Source organism: Delphinus delphis, chromosome 14 (assembly GCF_949987515.2).
Source record: "Delphinus delphis chromosome 14, mDelDel1.2, whole genome shotgun sequence".
Classification (NCBI taxonomy): Eukaryota; Metazoa; Chordata; class Mammalia; order Artiodactyla; family Delphinidae; genus Delphinus; species Delphinus delphis.
In genome coordinates, this window is record NC_082696.1 from 1,510,912 (window position 1) to 1,527,705 (window position 16,794).

The following is a 16,794-nucleotide window of genomic DNA, read 5'->3' on the forward strand; positions in this document are numbered from 1 at the left end:
TAAGAAGCTGCTGCTGTGACCACACCATGGCCGACCATAGTTAATGCTGCTGTTTGGTGTATTTGAAAACTACTAAGAAAGTAGATCCTAAAAGTTCTCATCACCAGGAAAAAAAAAACAACTTTTTTTTTTGTATCTATGTGAAGTGCTGGGTGTTATCTAAACTTATTGTGACAACCGTTTCACAGTATATGGAAGTCAAAGCGTCATGCCGTGCACCTTACCCTGACACAGTGGCGTGTGTCAATTACATCTCAACAAAACTGAGAGAAGCAGCAGCTGCTGCAATGGTGCAGGTGAGATACAATGAGAGTCTAACCAAGGGCGGACACTGGGTCTGGAGACTGGGGCTGGGGACCGAGAGACGTGGCCTGACGGGGTCTCTGGCGGTGTCACTTGTGAACCGCATCAGCTTTAACCACAATAAGAACCTTTTCTGTCTCTTCCTTGGTCCACACAGCTTCCGGCAGGACGGGAAGTCCTCCCAGCCTTTGGTACCTAGTGAGTAGACGGCTGCTTCCCATCACGAGGGCAAACACTTGCACCCTCTGTGCCAGGCCCTCACCCTTTACACACATGGATACACGTAACCTTCACCCAGGGGTGCATGCCACTGTCGTCCCTGTTGATAGAGCAGAAGACTGAAGCCCCCAAAGGCTAAGTAACTTGTCCCAAGTCCCACGGCCAGAGGGGCAGAGCCAGGGTTCCTTTCACTCCAGCCCAGGGCCCCTGCCTTGCTTCCCAATGGTAAACACCCTCAGAATGAAGCCAGAGGCCAAGTACGGTTTTGATAGCATATTTTATTTTAATCTAAGAAAAAGGATTAAATTCAAAGTTCAGAAATATAAAAGATCATCCAATAAATTTAGGATCCTAACTGTTTCTTACACAATGGTGATACACACTGGAGCTGGGTTTGTGTTTCCAAAGTTTCCGTTTTGACTTTCGCACGGTTTAAATGAGACGCCTCTTGAAACGTCTTCATGCAAATTCAAGATCGTTTGACATGTGTTGGGGGGTCTGGGGCCGTGAAGATTTTTTTCCCAAACCAAAAGCTAGAGCCGAGACAGCGTCACAGCGTGTCACCCCAGCTCCGGGCCTGTCCCCTAAATGCTTCATGGAGCCCACGGGCACCTTTGCGGAAGCCGGGGTCCAGCTCTGAGACGGGGAGCCGGCTGCCCCGAGGGCCCGCTCTGATGCTCACAGGGGGGCATTCAGCTCCTCACGCGCCCCTCTCAAGTCCCATTTGGATGAATTTCCCATCGGCAAACCCTTGAGCCCTTGAGGCCTCCAGGAAAGAAGGGAAGGTGGGGGACCCACAAGCCTTTGTCTCCGGCTGCCGAGGTCAAGACCCAGGCACTGCTTCGCCTGGCTGTGCCTTCTTTAAGGGGACTCTTCATAATTTGTTCAGGGGACAGTTTTACCTTCCGGGGGGCCCCTGGGTGGGCCACGGTCGGATGGGTAGGGGCCAGGTGTAAGAGAAAAAGCAGGCTGACACACGTGTTTAGCCGGCTTGGTCAGGTCATGACGAAATTTACTTTTCTGAACGATGGACCCCTTCACGCTGCCTCAGAAAGGCAGAAAGAATTCTCTAGCATTTGCTGCATGAATGCTCTGAGCCCAAGGCAGAACTCAAACAGAAGCTTGCAATGGAAAAAGCAGGCACATCCAAAAGGGCTTGCAAAACGTTCTTTTCTACCAGGGCACTACCTGTAAAGAGGGCTTCAGTGGTTGGGTAACTCATTGCGTGAGCGAGAACTCTGGAAGGAAAACCAACAAGCTAACACGAGATCCCAAGAAACAAGAAGACCCGTGCGCTCATTAACTGCATGACGGAGACAGCCGTTGATTACAAACTTCCACGGCGCCATGAAGCTTCCAACATGGACTCAGCGATGCTGCCAGGGCAGTCGATTTCCAACGACGCCAACCTGGCGAGGCTGTTAGTAACGGCCCTGGTGAGGAGATACGGGCCTGGAGCCAGAGCGCCTTAGGCCAAGGCTGCTGCCAGGTTAACATGCGTAGGAGAAAGAAACTAAGCTTAAATCCACTCAAAATACATCTCCACCAACTACAGATTTTGAAGGTCAAAGAAGGACACATACATTGTATGTGATTACTTTTCCGAAGCCAGCCTTCCCATTTTCACAGATTAAAGCCATCTGTTTAAATATCTCATTTCTACAAAGTGAATTTACAGTTAAAGTACAAAGTGCAATATACTATGTTTGTTTGGGGTTTTTTAATTGCTTTTTGGTGAGGGAGCCGGCCACGTGTCTAGGACCCGCCGTGGATGTGTCAGTCGTTTATCCTTGCTTCCTTGGCTGAAAAAAAGACAGAAAAGAGATGTATTTAGACATTTGCATCACTCATCTCTGAAGACGAAGACTTGCCTTTTAGGAATAAAATAAACCCAGCTGGTAACAACAAGGGAAAAAAAGCAATATTTTTAAATAGATGTGAAAGGAAGAGTGCTTTATTTGGGGGGTAAGAATTTTAAAAAATAATAAAAACATTGTGGACACTTCTCAACTTCTAGCACTTTCCTCCCACTCAATGATCAGAAATATCAGGAAAAATATGTCCGTTGAGAAAGCATTTATTTCAAGGATTGTAAGTGTGTCCAATATATTAAACATTGTGCAGAATCTCCAATCACCATGGATTGATCATATAAAAATACTTTTAATACTAATTTATGCTTCAAATTTGATAAAGGCATGTGTTTTTTTAACAGTTTTCTTTTCATCCTTTCCATTCACTATTTGACCTCTCTAAGAAATACAACTTGAAAAGTTTTGTTTACTAAATCACTGGAATTCTGCACTGTGCCAATTAAAAATAATATAGAATGAAAAAGAGAAGCAAAGTACAATCTTCCAGGTTTATTTCTCCACATAGACACATTCCGACCAGTACAAGTTGGTCTATTTAAAATAATTACACTTGAACGTTCAGGAGGCTTCTGTGTTGGCTTTTACTCCCCAGATAAATATATGAACAGGGGACGAGAAGAGGGACTATATCTCCTGCATTAAGTGAGTAAGAAGTTTTGTTTTAATTAGCTGAGGATAAAGATAAGCCATCAATGTATTTTACCAGCAACTAAAGCTGGTCAGACTTGCTGGGGGAGGGGTGGCACTAACGCTTTAAGCTACGTCAGCAGTGGCTGGTAGCACTGCTCTGATCACTGCTGAGCTGTGATGGAACCTGGAGAAGATACCGAGAAAGACAGCTCACTTTTCGATTAAATCTAAGCTCATGCATCCTACTTGCTGCCCTTCATTTCATAGTTCTTGGGTTGGGTTATTCATATAGTGAAAGATTTTGGTGGTTGGGACTCTGATTCTTCAAAGAAATCTGTATGGTCTTCAATCACTTTATCATGTGCCGACCACTGCAGGACATCACCCCAGGATCACAGGTTGCAGTGATAAACACCATCAAAAGAGCTGGGGAAACCGCTCTGGATTCCTTTGCTGGGAAAAAGCTGAGTGAGTCTTGTGTTTGGAACAGAGTTTATTTCAGGCTGAGGCAGCTCCCATGTGGCCGTCATTGGCGTTATCTTAGGAAAACAACCGTTTGGAAGTCTTCGGAGCTCAGCCCAGGTCATTGCTTTCAGACCAGCCCTGTTCTAGAGCACAAGTGGTTTGCAGTGGGATTTTAAAAGTTGAAACCATAAACACTTGCTGAACAAAGAAGACCGACCGTATCACACATCTTTCCTAATGAAATGGTTTTAAATTGCATCCAAGGTGCGCGTGGAAGGTCTCCACTTCAAGCCCACCACAAACACGGGGGCCTGCCTTAGGGACCAGAGACCTGGAATCAAGCAGGTGAAGACAAAATACATAACAAATTGACAAGTGGTCTTAAGAAAGGAGGATGTAGGGGCTTCCCTGGTGGCACAGTGGTTGGGAGTTCGCCTGCCGATGCAGGGGACACGGGTTCGTGCCCCGGTCCAGGAAGATCCCACAATGCCACAACGGCTGGGCCCGTGAGCCATGGCCGCTGATCCTGCGCGTCCGGAGCCTGTGCTTCGCAACGGGAGAAGCCACAACAGTGAGAGGCCCGCGTACGGCAAAAAAAAAAAAAAAAAAAAAAAAAAAAAGGAGGATGTAGCCCTGGCTTTGAGAGAGGGAGAAATGAATCGCTCGTGTTCATCTTCTGGAAAATATGCTAGACTTTGGAGAGCTTGTGGCCTGGGATGCTGCGGAGGGACACCACAATCATCTCCTTTAATTGCACAGCAGGAATACAGATTCAGAAGCATAGAAGTATGCTTATGAGCACACACGGCAGGCAGTGAAAAATCCCTCTGGAGCTGCCACTTGTCTCACTCGGATCCCTAGATGCAAAAAGAAGACTCCCCGTTCCTGCAATCTCCTTAGCCAAGCGTAAGGAATACATTACAAATCCACAGCCTGCAGAACTATTTAAAAGTAAATATTTCCAAAAATAAGGGGACTCAGAAATTTTTCTAAAAATAATAAAATAATTGAAATTTCAAGTAGCAAGAAAATAATAATTAGGGCAAAATGTTGATGTTTCAGCAAGTTGGTAATTTCTGACAGAATTTTGCATGGCTATTTGGGGCCTCACAGGGGTGTAGACACGATAAGTTGCTTCTTTTCTTGGAAGGAACTTCACTTCACAAATTGACAGAACCTCAACTTTTATTGCCTATAATTAAAACAGTAAATGATTAAGGCTACAATGTAGACATACTCACCTGCCTATTAGAAGTGCTTTCAGCATTACCTCTAGGGGCTAACAGGGAAAGAAAAAGAAAGATTAAAAACCAAATATTCTTTATTTAGTAAAAGGTAAATAGAATGTTTCAGGAAGAAACCCACATCACTGTAGGAGAGCGTCGTCCACTGGCAGACTACGCATCTGCACATATGCTGAGCATAGATTATAAATAGTGGATCATAAAAGTCACGCTGTAAACAGTTCCCAGCAATACAAATGCTCTGGCCCAACTTTAGAAGACGGTTCCATTTTACCGAAAACTCCAAAGGCGTGTCCACTAGCCGTGGAGACCTCCTTCCCCGAGTTTTCAAACTCTCCCAGGGAGAGAGGACCCAGGCAGCTGGAAGGCTAGGAACCAGCACCGGGTCTTTGAAATCTTTTGGTTTTATGGTTAAATCACGAGAATCATTGAACTTGTTTGGATCAAAGTAACTGTTCCCAAATCCTGCTTGGTTCCGTCTGTGCCTCCTTAAAGACTGGGACCTGGGACATCACCTGTGGAGGCACTTTTCCCGCCCCAAATCTCCACCTGAAGTTCAGCCCTGCCCCCCCCTCCCCCCACACCACCTTAGCTAGCATCACCCATCACACAGTGCATTTTTCTTATTTATCTCATTTCTTGCATCCACACTAAAATGTAAGCTCTAGAAAGATGTGAACTCTTGTCTGTTTTATTTACTGTGGTTTTGCCAATGTTTAGAGCAGGGAGCACCTGTAAATATCTTTCGAATGAATCAGCAGACGGAGGGCAGCATCCCTCATTCCAAATGCCTTAACTGTTGACGTCTATCCATTCAATTAAAAAGATAAAGAGCAAAATTATTCTGTGTTCAAACTTCTTCTCTTGCTATATTCAAGCAAACAGAAATAGAGCACGAAAATTTGAAACACAAACATATTAAGTAAATTGCAAAAATATTAAATAAATAGTAGCTAAATGGACTATCTCTTTCCATTGTAGTTTGAATGATCCAGGGATCGGGATAATTTCTGTTGTCGCGCTCCGCTTTGCTTTGTCTGAAATGAGTACTTTACAGAGAAAGCAGGCTTTCGCGCCATTGGTTCAAATTTAAAGAATTTTAAACTGATACTTTGAATCTAATCTAAACCAATTGCACTATCAACAGTTCCCAGATTTTTCTTGGTTTCTTCTATGGCAAACATCAGACTACTGGTCACTGGAGGTAGCTACACATTAAAGTTAGGTTACAGCAAGAAAAGTTAACGTTTTTTGGTGTTTAGAACTTTGCTATGTAGATGAAAAGAGTATAAATTTCATTAATGACACTGGATGGAATATTCCACTCAAGAAGGAGTAGGGAAAAGTTCCATTTAAAATATGTGAAGGGCAGAAAAATAATAAACTGTTAGTTAATTTGAATGAAACAGAATGTACATCATCAAAATAAATACGAAGCCACGCCACATCAATAAAAATACTTCTCGGTGAGAAAATGAGTATGTATTTCCCAGCTCCTACCACAGAGCTCAGCGATGGGTGTGTGTGCGTGGCGGGAAGGGGGGCTTCCTCGGTATCGAATGATAGTGATTGTTTCCAGGTGACACGGCAAACGGCAATTTGGCTGTAAGGCAATATGTCTGAGAGAATGTAGCTGGCATGGCAGTCTGGCTGAAAAAGATAATTTGGTCAAAAGTGAATATTTCCTAATTGCTGATTTTCTGCACAATGGTCATTTTGGAGAATCATGAGGGCATGGTATCATCTTTTGTGAACTTTTTTTCTGAATTCTTCAGAAATTTTTTTTTCTAGGCTCTATCAGTTCTCAATAGTTTTCAGGGTTTTTTTTCATTTTTGCATTTTTTGTAATGGTGAAAATTGAGATCAAGCTCCCAATAACATGTCTTAGTTGCAAAACTTTAAATGCAAAATCTTGTGTACTTGCTTAAAACAAGTGTGATTAATGAAGTATGTACATTATGACACCATTTTGTAGTGAAAATCATAGACATAAACACGTATGTATGTGTGCATAGAAATATTTTCTGGAAAGCTATAGATCTGGTCTGATTTTGTCTCAGAATAAAAGGTCATGTGTTATTTATGTTCTTTATTTAATTTCTCATATTTTTTAGAATAAAAAATGTATTGTTCACTACCAAACGTAAGGTAGATAGCTAGTGGGAAGCAGCCGCATAGCACAGGGAGATCAGCTCGGTGCTTTGTGACCGCCTGGAGGGGTGGGATAGGGAGGGTGGGAGGGAGGGAGATGCAAGCGGGAAGAGATATGGGAATATATGTATATATATATAACTGATTCATTTTGTTGTGAAGCTGAAACTAACATACCATTGTAAAGCAATTATACTCCAATAAAGATGTTAAAAAAAAAATGTATTGTTAACTAGTGAGCAAAAATAAAGAAAACAAAAGAAACTGGCAGCCAATTGGATATTTAGACTGTCCCAACTAACCCCTTCCTGAATACTTAGGTTTTTCTGACTTTTCACTATTTCAAATTACACAGGGTAGTAAAAAATAAATGATAATAAAGTTGAAAAACTCTTAGAGAAATTCTGCAAGATAAAAAAAAAAAGGGCTGCAAGATCAGCTAATAATGTGTCTAAATCCCCAATGCTCATTTTTGACCAAATTGCCACTTTTACCAAATGCAGCTTCTCCGGGGGAAGAGAGGGGGTCACACGCGCTATCTTCCCGGTTACTAGCGAGACAACAAAATTCAGACACGTCGGTTTAGTCAGAGGCACGTAAAGAAGATGACTGATAACTCAAGATTCTGCAGTAATGTAAACATTTCTACTAAATGATGATGACACCAAGGTGTTATGCTCTGTTACTTGCTCCCCTGATAGCAGGGTTACACACCCGCCCTCTCCGTGTCCCCCTGTAGGGCTGTGCGGAGACCCTGGACCCCTCTCGGCAAGAGGACGTGGCCTGCACCCCTTCTGCGCATCCGCTCTGCCCGCGAACCTGTTCTCTGTTCCCCTCGTGCGTTCTGTCCTCTGTGAGAACGCAGCCCCGGCCCCGAGGAGAGGTGTGGAGACGCCCCCGCTCCGCCCCCCACCCAGGGGCAGAGGGCAGCATCCTGCAGCTGGGGCCGGGGGAGTGCACTTCCTCTGTGGGCACCATCTTCTCCACAGCACTGGCTCCTGATCTGTTGGACTGGCCACACCTCAAGTTTTCCATTATCTAACCAGATTAAAAAACAACAGGGCGTGTGATCGGCTAAGGCCCTGGAGCCAACTCAGAGGTCCAATGCTGGTGCTGACAGGGAGCTGGGGTTTTGAGACAGTTTTGTTTACAACAGGGTAGGTGTCCAGGATCGTGACCCAGAAGGTGCTGGATTCACATCAGCTTCCTGAGGCCTCAGCGTGCAGGGTGAGAGCTGCCATGGTGTCCCCAGAGCAGAGCAAGACCGACCGACCTTCAGAGTTTCCAGGAAGACCAGCTTCCGATCCCGTTTCTCCCGCGAGGGTACCCTTGGCTGGCAGACGCCTGACCAGGAACCCCTTCTCACGGTCCCTGGGCTCTCCGACGAGGCTGTCCTCGGGTGTCACGCAGTTACCCCTCATGCCTCGGGCTCTGACTGGGCGGTGTTGAGGCTTTGCCTCGGAGATGCTCCAGGGGAGGCACCAGTGTCCCAGTGCTTGGCACAGGGGCTGGGCCGTCCCGTCCATCCTTTTGGCCCCGTGACGCTTTCCCGAGTCCTCGAGCTGGGAGCTGCCTCCTCAGGGCCCGGGCAGCAGCCTACTCACACCCACGCCTTACGCGCGGGCCGTTCTAGGGCTTTTCTATCTTCCCTACAAACTGCGGAGCTTCTGAGACTCAGCTCCCACCTCCGCCCCGTGATTCACGGCAGATCCTCGACGTTTGTGTTGAGCGAATGAATGACTAAGAGAGCTGAGCACTTCGTTAGCCACAAAGTCAGAAGTCCTGTACCTGACCGAGGGCTGGGATTTGCACACCCTTCTCAGCACGATCTGTACCTTCTGCAGAAGCTCAGGACTCACCCGTGAGCGCAGTGGTTCCTGACGCCCCGGAACCCGTGGGCTCAACACAGGCTACGTGGTACCAATTCACACCAAGTGCTGGTGTTTAAACAACACACCCACTCGTGGTTAACGCTTCTGGAAATGACCCATCCACACTGTGGACTGAGCCACGAAGAGTGGGGGCGGGTGGAGAGCGCGGCCTTCTCTGTAAAACAGAGGGCTGGGTCAGGCGGTGGTATCCAGGAGAGTAGTTTCCCCACTGCTCAGAATTCATCTTGAAACTGCTGGAGGGATCCCGTTCCATCTCAAAATGCCTCACGCTCGCCGCTGCTCTGAGGCCAATGATGCTCCTGGCAAAGCCGCCACGCACTGGGCCTCCACCCCCACCCCCACCCCACCCCCGCCCGCTCTCCCTGCCCAGCACCTCCATTTGCTGACTTCCTTTGTATTTAGTAAACACGCAGAAAGGACCGTGCCCCTGGCGAGGGACGCCCCTCAGGCACGCGGACGAGGCTCGGGGGTCTGGGTGCTCACCAAGAGGGGATCCTTGCAAACAATGGACTGGCCTGGGCGCTTCAGAAAGGGGTGATGATTAAAGATTAAAAGAGCAGATTCTACACACGGTTGAGCCTGCACTTAATTTGCTCGTTGAAACCACAAAACTGGACTCTTTCACAAGTTCAAGGCTGGGTTCTGGAACGGAGGAAGGGCCACCGCGGCCCCAAGCCAACCTGGCAACGGCTGAAACGAGTCACTGGGTCAGCGTTCATCCCCCTCCCCGGCAATCATCAGAGCCCCAGGGCCGGGGGAGCTACAGTCCCCCGGCCTCCAGCTAGCCGGCCACTGGCTCCCCGCTGGCTCCCATGGTGATCCCCTGGGCCTCCGAGACGCCAGGCTGCCAGGAATTCTGCCTAAAACTGCAATAGGTCACTTGTCTCTCGGGACCCTGTGGGGGACCAAAATCGAAAAAAAAAGCATAGGGTGAGTGAGAACGTCTGTCCAGGTCCAAGAATCACAGGCAGTGTCAGACAGCGGCAGACAGCGACCCTAAGCCCCAACAAAGGAGAGCAAGGGCGGGGGCGACTGCCTGGACTGGAAACGTCCAAGGCCCCCCCGGGGGCTGCAGGGCAGGGCTGCGCGGGGTTGAGGAAACCCCGACAGAAGCTGCAGCCCAGCAGGTGCCGGTTTCCTGCGGGCGGACCCGTGCGCTTGGGCCGCTGTTCAGGGTGGACCCGCCGCACGCCTTGGGTGGCTGTAGGGCTTGGAAGCCACACGGCGCTCCTGGGTTTCTCATCTGCAAGTGAGAATGAGGGCAGCCTCACCCCATCCCCGGCCTGGCTGGGAGAAAAGAAGGGGCCATGGGGACCGTGAGGCAGGATGGTGATGGGAGCCGGTCACCCCCTGACCCGCCAGCTCGGCCCCCCCACACCCCGCCTGCAGACACACAGCAGCGTGGCGAACGCCGCACACAATGTTTCCACAGCGAGAGCCTTCTGAGTCTGACCCCCATCAGAGGGCAGCAAGGACCCACATCCTGCCAGGAAATGTCGTCCTCACCCCACAAGGTCAGCAAAGTGGGCGGCCACGTATTTTTACCACTGTCTGCAGTCTGGACATGTCCGGGGCAACATGAAGTGCACTTAGCTTCCGAGACCCCATACAGAGGTCTTCAAAATAAAACTCAACTCTTCCAGGAGTAACTTCTCACAGGAAAATTAGCAAGAGTCCTTTCACAATTACAGGGATCTAGCCTGGAACCAAGTTCGGCTGAATCATACGGAATGACTGTCATGACGAGTGCTCGGGACACAGAAACTGATAAGACAGATGCAGTCCTTTCCCGAAGCCCACAGTCGAGGTCAGCGGCCAGGACTTCCGCGTCCCAGCTGAGCTGCAACTACGAGGACGTGTAAAGACCACCATCTACCGATGCTCCGGAACCTACTCTCAAACTTGCTTCATGTTTCAAATATGCTACAAGTTTGGTAACAGAATAACGGAATCATAAATTAGCAGAGATGGCAGAGGTCTCTGCAAACCATCAAATCTGCACACGGCCCCTGGGCTGCTGACAGCGTTTGGGTTCAAGGAAGAGATACACACATCTGGTAACGCAGCTGAAACACTGTTTCAACCATTGAAATACCTGGTTTGGAAACAGGAATTACTGAACTGCTAATAAACCGGGCTGAATGTTTGGTTGGGCTCATGCGTGGAGTTCCCGAGTTACTCCCAAGGGTGCCCAGTTTGCTGTTCAGCATCAGAAGGCGCCCCTGGAGAAGGGCACCCCCTACCCCGTGCCCCCCGGACGGAACAGTGAGACTTGTCTCCAGACACCACTCAGCTCCCACCTTTCCCACCCGGCTTCCCCTTGACCGCTTACGACGGTCTGTGAGTGCTTCCACGGACGGTGACCTACAGTCATGTGACACATCAGACTTCCCTCCACCCTCAGACTGCAAGGACAGTCTCTACATCGTAAGACTCAACAGACGTCCTCGAGAGTGGACACACATGGGAGCAAAATAATGAGAAAGGCTCTTACTGTGCCGTTTCCTCGTGTTAGTTTCACCTTCTTCTCTGGTCACGCCCAGGCAGCCCATCAACTCTTGCAGGGAAATGGACTTGTCGTTATTCACATCACAGTATTCAACAAACTTCTTCACGCATTTTTTGGGTTTGGACTTCTTCCGAAGGAATCTCTTGAAGGGCTTGATTTCCTTTTTGCCGATGTCCCCACTGGAGTTTTTATCCAGCAGTTTGAAATACCAGTGGACCACTCTCTCCTCCAGCGTGTGGCTGGGGTCAGGTTCCGAGAGCCTGGAAGACACACGGGTGGTCAGGGGCCCCCGGCAGCCTGGCTGCCTCCCCACCCGGCCCTGGTCCCTCCAGCGGGGGCCCCCGTGCTCTGACTTTCCCGGAAGGAGGGCCTAAGGCTGCGTGGCTTTGCCATTTGATATAATGATTTTTAAAAATAACTTAGAAATAGAAATTGGGCAAAAAAGTTTCAAGTTGGTTTCAAAATGGCAAAGGGCACAGTGAACTTGTGCAGGCCAGTCACGCGCTGGGCGTTGGCAAGTCACGCGGACGAAGCCCCGTGGGGATGGCCCATCGGCCCACACATCGCACACCTGCTCAACCTGGGATCCAGAGGATCTCTGCTCCTTTAATTGTGACTCGCGGGCAGGTTGTTTATGCCACGGATAAATTAAAGGTGCAAAACAACATATATCTTAAAGTGGTAACCAGACATCTTTCCCTGGATTAAAAAAAACAAAAGGTTGATGCTTTAAGATACAAGTAAAAAACTCTTCTAGAAGGCCTGGCTTTGAGGCTGATCTTGGAGCCATCCCAGATGTTACACTGGGCCTTCTCACCACGTGGAAGGTGCAGCAGGTGCTCACCTAGTCCCTGGTCCTTCCTTCCTTGTCTGGCTGTTGGTCTCTGCGTTTCCATGGGCATAAAGAGTGAGTCAGACACCAAAAGTTCCCAGGTATTAGGGCTTTCTGATGCTATTAGTTATTTCCCAAATTTTCAGAGGACCTTCTAGGATGGAAATTCATTTACTGCTTTCAGTTTTAGTTTTACAGAGAAGATCTATCTTTCCAAGAATATAAGAGGTCAATTTGAAAATTGGGTGATTATTTTTTTTTTTTTTTGCTTCATCATTTAATTTACTACTGGATTCATTAGCATGCCTGTTTTTCTTCTGCAGTCTTACTCTTAAACAGAGATAGAGAGAGGCGGGCTTTGAGCTGAAGAAGACCAGGAAGCTTTAGATCATCTAGAATAGGTGACATAATCAAGGTTTGGGGCAGGCAGGGAAGAAGGCCAGTGCTCTAAGGAAATAAAGACAGCGAGATTCCCAATCAGAAAATGTGCTTTAAAATAGAGAGATTAATTATTACTAATTAACAGGGGAGATCCAGCACTTGAAACACTATATCCATTAAACACTGCAAACTGCCCTCCTAGGGACGTCACCCACAGAGACGAACGGCTTCGGGGAATTAACAGTCTCTCCGGAAGCGAAGCTCAAAGCCTCAGCCCCAGAACTGCAGAATTTCCACCAGGAACACAGAGCAAGTTTCCAGAGTTTCAGAAGTCAGATTTTGAACATTTTGTTCATGTAATTAATGCCACTGAATTGCAGCCTTGAAAATGGTTGTGATGGTAAATTTTATGTCATATATATTTTATTGTAAAGAAATCCTATTTTGAGAATTTTAATTTGAACATTTTAATTCAGAGTATTTAAAATCCAGTCAATAGCTCTAAAATGTGATTCCAAAGCGGGAAGCCCTCTGGACCAGGGTCCTCCCATCCCCTCCCCTCCCCCCGTCCCCGCCCCCGCCCCCGCCTGAAGGAACCTGGGAAAATCCCAAGGTCTGGGCCTTGTCCCTGATGGCAACATCCTCCCTGGGTTGATCGCATTACAAGAGAACCTGCTAAACAAATGTCCTCCAGATAAAGGAAGTGACCTCAGGTTTGGGGAGGGGACTTCTTTCCTGCAGGCCCTGCCGTGTCCGCTAAGTTGATCAGGCCTCAGATGCCAGTGTCTGGGCTCTGCCCTCCAGCTTCTGAGAGTTCCCTGAATGCCGGGCGTCTTCCCAGCCTCCTGCTCTGCAGTTGAGCGCACGCACCTGCCCGGGGAGGAGGGGTCGGAGACGGCATGGACCATGTCTGTGGACAGCGCGTCCAGCACACTCGTCAGAAACTCGTTCTTTTTGGCACCAGGACAGCCTGAAAGAAATCAAGTATGGACATCTTTTCATATTTCCCAGAACTCCAAGAGTACAGCAGATTTTTCTCTGTAATGGGAAGAAAGGCTTATGTAGGATTCGGAAATCAGTGTGTTGCTTCTGAGCATATACCCTGAGAAAAACCTAATTCAGAAAGAGACATGCACCCCAGTGTTCACTGCAGCACTGTTTACAATAGCCGGGACATGGGAGCAACCTAGATGTCCACTGACAGATGAATGGATAAAGAGGATGTGGTGCGTATATGCAGTGAATCTACTCGGCCATAAAGAAGAAGGAAATCATGCCACCTGCAGCAACATGGAGGGACCCAGAGATCACCATACTAAGTGAGGTCAGACAGAGAAAGACAAATATCATAAGTGATAGCACTTACATGTGGAATCTAAAATATGACACAAACGAACTCATCTGTGAAACAGGGACAGACTCACAGACATAGAGAACAGACTTAGGATTACCAAAGGGGAAAGGTGGGGCGGGGGGAATAAATTAAGAGTTTGGGATTAACACATACACACTACTAAATATAAAATAGATAATCAACAAGGATCTACTGTAGAGCACAGGGCACTCTACTCAATATTCTGTAATAACCTATATGAGAAAAGAATCTGAAAAATAATAGGTACATGTATATGTATAACTGAATCACTTCGCTGTACACCTGAAACTAACACAACATTGTAAATCAACTATACTCCGATATAAAATAAAAATTAAATAAACAATCAGTGTGTCGGGCGCCCTGTACCAATGAGCTCATCTGAACACTTATAAGCATGCTGCAATCCATATATGTTGATTTTAAACAGTTTCTGTGAATTACAATCGCTAAGATTTATTGAATTATTACTATGTGAGACTAAGAGATTCCCAGGCATTACCATCTCATTGGTCCCAAAGCTGCAATCCCAGTACGTAGCATCACTGCCCCACATTACGTAGGAGGCCCCGGATGCTGCAAAACACCCCAAGCTCACGTGGCTGGAGAAGACACGGCCCCAGAGTCCTGTCAAGGGAGCCTGAGTCCGAAGGCAGTGGAGGGCCTTCGAGTAATTCTGTAATTGAGTTTACTGGAAGCTCAACATTCTACAATACACTTTACCTACAAGTTAACTATCCCTAAACCCCCCTCCACCCTCCTTGCCGTTTCGGGATAAAGAGATGCAGCTTGACATGTCTTCCTGGAGTCTGGGAAGCAGGAGGAACATTCCACGCGGATCGGATGGTGGCGCTGTGTTACGACGGCCAAGTCGTTCAAAGACCAACGTGTTTATTCAGTTAGAGAACTCTGGGTTTCATAAATTTCCTTTTGACACAAGTTTTTGTTATTATTATTCAAGCACATGTTAATTGCCTAGAGCAGGAATCCATTTACACCAGTTTCCACTTCGTTAAATACACATATCAGAAAACAGACGCGAATCCCTAAGGGTCGGGGAAGGGCGAACATAGAGCTGTGTTATTCCCCTTTTCCCTTTGAAGGCAACTGGAAAGGTAGATTATAATCTATAGGGAAACGCCCAGGACCACTGCAAGAATGTTACTTTTCAAGAAAAAAATAATTATCTCATTAACTATTCCGTGGGGAGGCAATGGTAGACTTGAGGCTGCAGGCATGTCTGGGGCCGTTGGGGACCTGGGGGACTTCCTGCAGCCCTGTCAGCGCCAGCTCTGAGACAGGGCAGCGCCCTTTGCCCTTTGTCACAGTAATGAATGCTTCTGAGAGCAGCTCGCCTGACCACCAAGAGGAACAGAGAACAGCAGGCAGGCAGGCAGGGATGTGTCAGGGGGTGGGCATAACCCGCCCCGGTCCCAGCTGCCCCCGTGAAGTCCCACACCCCGGCTGGCGTCAAGATACCCCGGGAGGGCTGTGGTGCAGGTAGGAAACACGCAGGTGTCTGGGAAAAGGCTGAGCTGATGAGAAACTGCTCAGGGCTGTGAACAGCTGTAAGAAAGCGTTATGCTTGTGCTCTGTGCGGTGAGCATGACTTCAGTGGGACGCACCCCGGTTATTTTGTTGCTGTTAATTTTATCATTTCCCCCCAAAGGAGGTAAAGCAATGCAAGATTTTTAATTAGAAAGTGATGTATATGCATCAGAAAACACAAGACTAACAGCACCTAAAAGCTTCAGAAGGCTTTAACACAACAAGCAGTTCAATTTAATCGACTTCTAAACCAATATCAAATCAATCCTGCTATAGCATGTTTCTAACGTGGTATAAGCTACAGACGGCGAAGCGCACAGATCTTTCTGCTAAGGATCATATTTCGCAGTTGAGAGCTACTTTAGTCCAACAGAGAATACTTGTCATATTTATTTGCAAAGACACTGAACTTCACTTAAGTAAAGGCAAGAGAAAAATGGTTTAGGTTCAGCGAGGCAGAGCTGCTGCATCCTGAGACCAGCCTCCAGGTGATGTCCGCCCCGTGCTCTGTGCTCACACGAAGTCGACTTGCTGATGGGAAAGCCCGCTCGGAGTGAACGCTTGTTGGGACCCAGGCGGAGGTCTGGGGTCCGGGGGTGAGCAATCTTCCCAGACCCGTCAGATCCCGGTTCTCGGGGCCGAGGTCCTCACCTGGCTTGACGGGGAGACGGAGATGGAGGGTGACCTCGCACTGTGAGAAGTGCGGTTCCTGATTTTCAGGACAACCACTCAGGAAATAGCAACAGCAGCGCCATTTGCAAGTAAGCGCGTGGATACACAGGGATGGGGCGGCACCCAGGGTGACGCGCACTCCGGGAAGACAGTCCCTGCGCGTCCAGGGTCGGGCGGGGTCGACGGCCGACCAGACTGAGGACAGAGAGGTGAAAGGGCCTCGGCCTTCGCTCGCTAGCTGTACTTCAGCTCACGTGCCTTTACTCAGATATCTTGAGAGGGTGCTTCCTCAGGGGCACACGAGAGCCCCAGGCACGCTCATCCCAGCACAGTGTTTGTAAAAATGAGAAGAACTCAGAATGAAAAATTAGCACATTATTAAGAAGTGAATTTTCATCGTATGAGAAATGACATAAGTACCATGAAATCCAAATTTCACCACCGTGAAATGGACCAGGCCTCGAAAAGGAACAACGGGGCTGGCGGTGAAAGGGACGCGCCCCCCAAACCGCCGGGCTCCCTGCAAGGCACAGAGCAGCGCTCTCAGCTCCTCCACAGTCACTCCCTCGGGCCACGGTGACGACCGCGGAGATCTGGGTCCTGCCCGCAGACCATGCTTGTGGCCACGCAGCCTCCCGTGTCCTGGGCTCAGCTCATCGAGCTGTCCCCCCGGGGACGTCAAGCGCCCGGGGACCTCCG

At 48.1% G+C, this 16,794-nt stretch overlaps 1 protein-coding gene across 2 annotated transcripts in view; it reads right to left on the reverse strand.

Moving 5' to 3' along the window:
* Positions 1-780: 780 nt before the first annotated feature.
* The window catches only part of SMOC2 (SPARC related modular calcium binding 2), a 154,179-nt gene continuing 138,165 nt past the window's right edge, over positions 781-16,794 (reverse strand). For both annotated transcript variants that reach the window (XM_060029625.1, XM_060029624.1), the window contains exons 10-13: positions 13,371-13,470; positions 11,273-11,547; positions 4,733-4,770; positions 781-2,324 (exon numbers count right to left, since the gene is read on the reverse strand). In XM_060029625.1, coding sequence (XP_059885608.1) covers positions 2,307-2,324; positions 4,733-4,770; positions 11,273-11,547; positions 13,371-13,470 — 431 coding nt within the window. In that variant the 3' untranslated portion in view covers positions 781-2,306. The remainder of the gene's footprint in view (positions 2,325-4,732; positions 4,771-11,272; positions 11,548-13,370; positions 13,471-16,794) is intronic.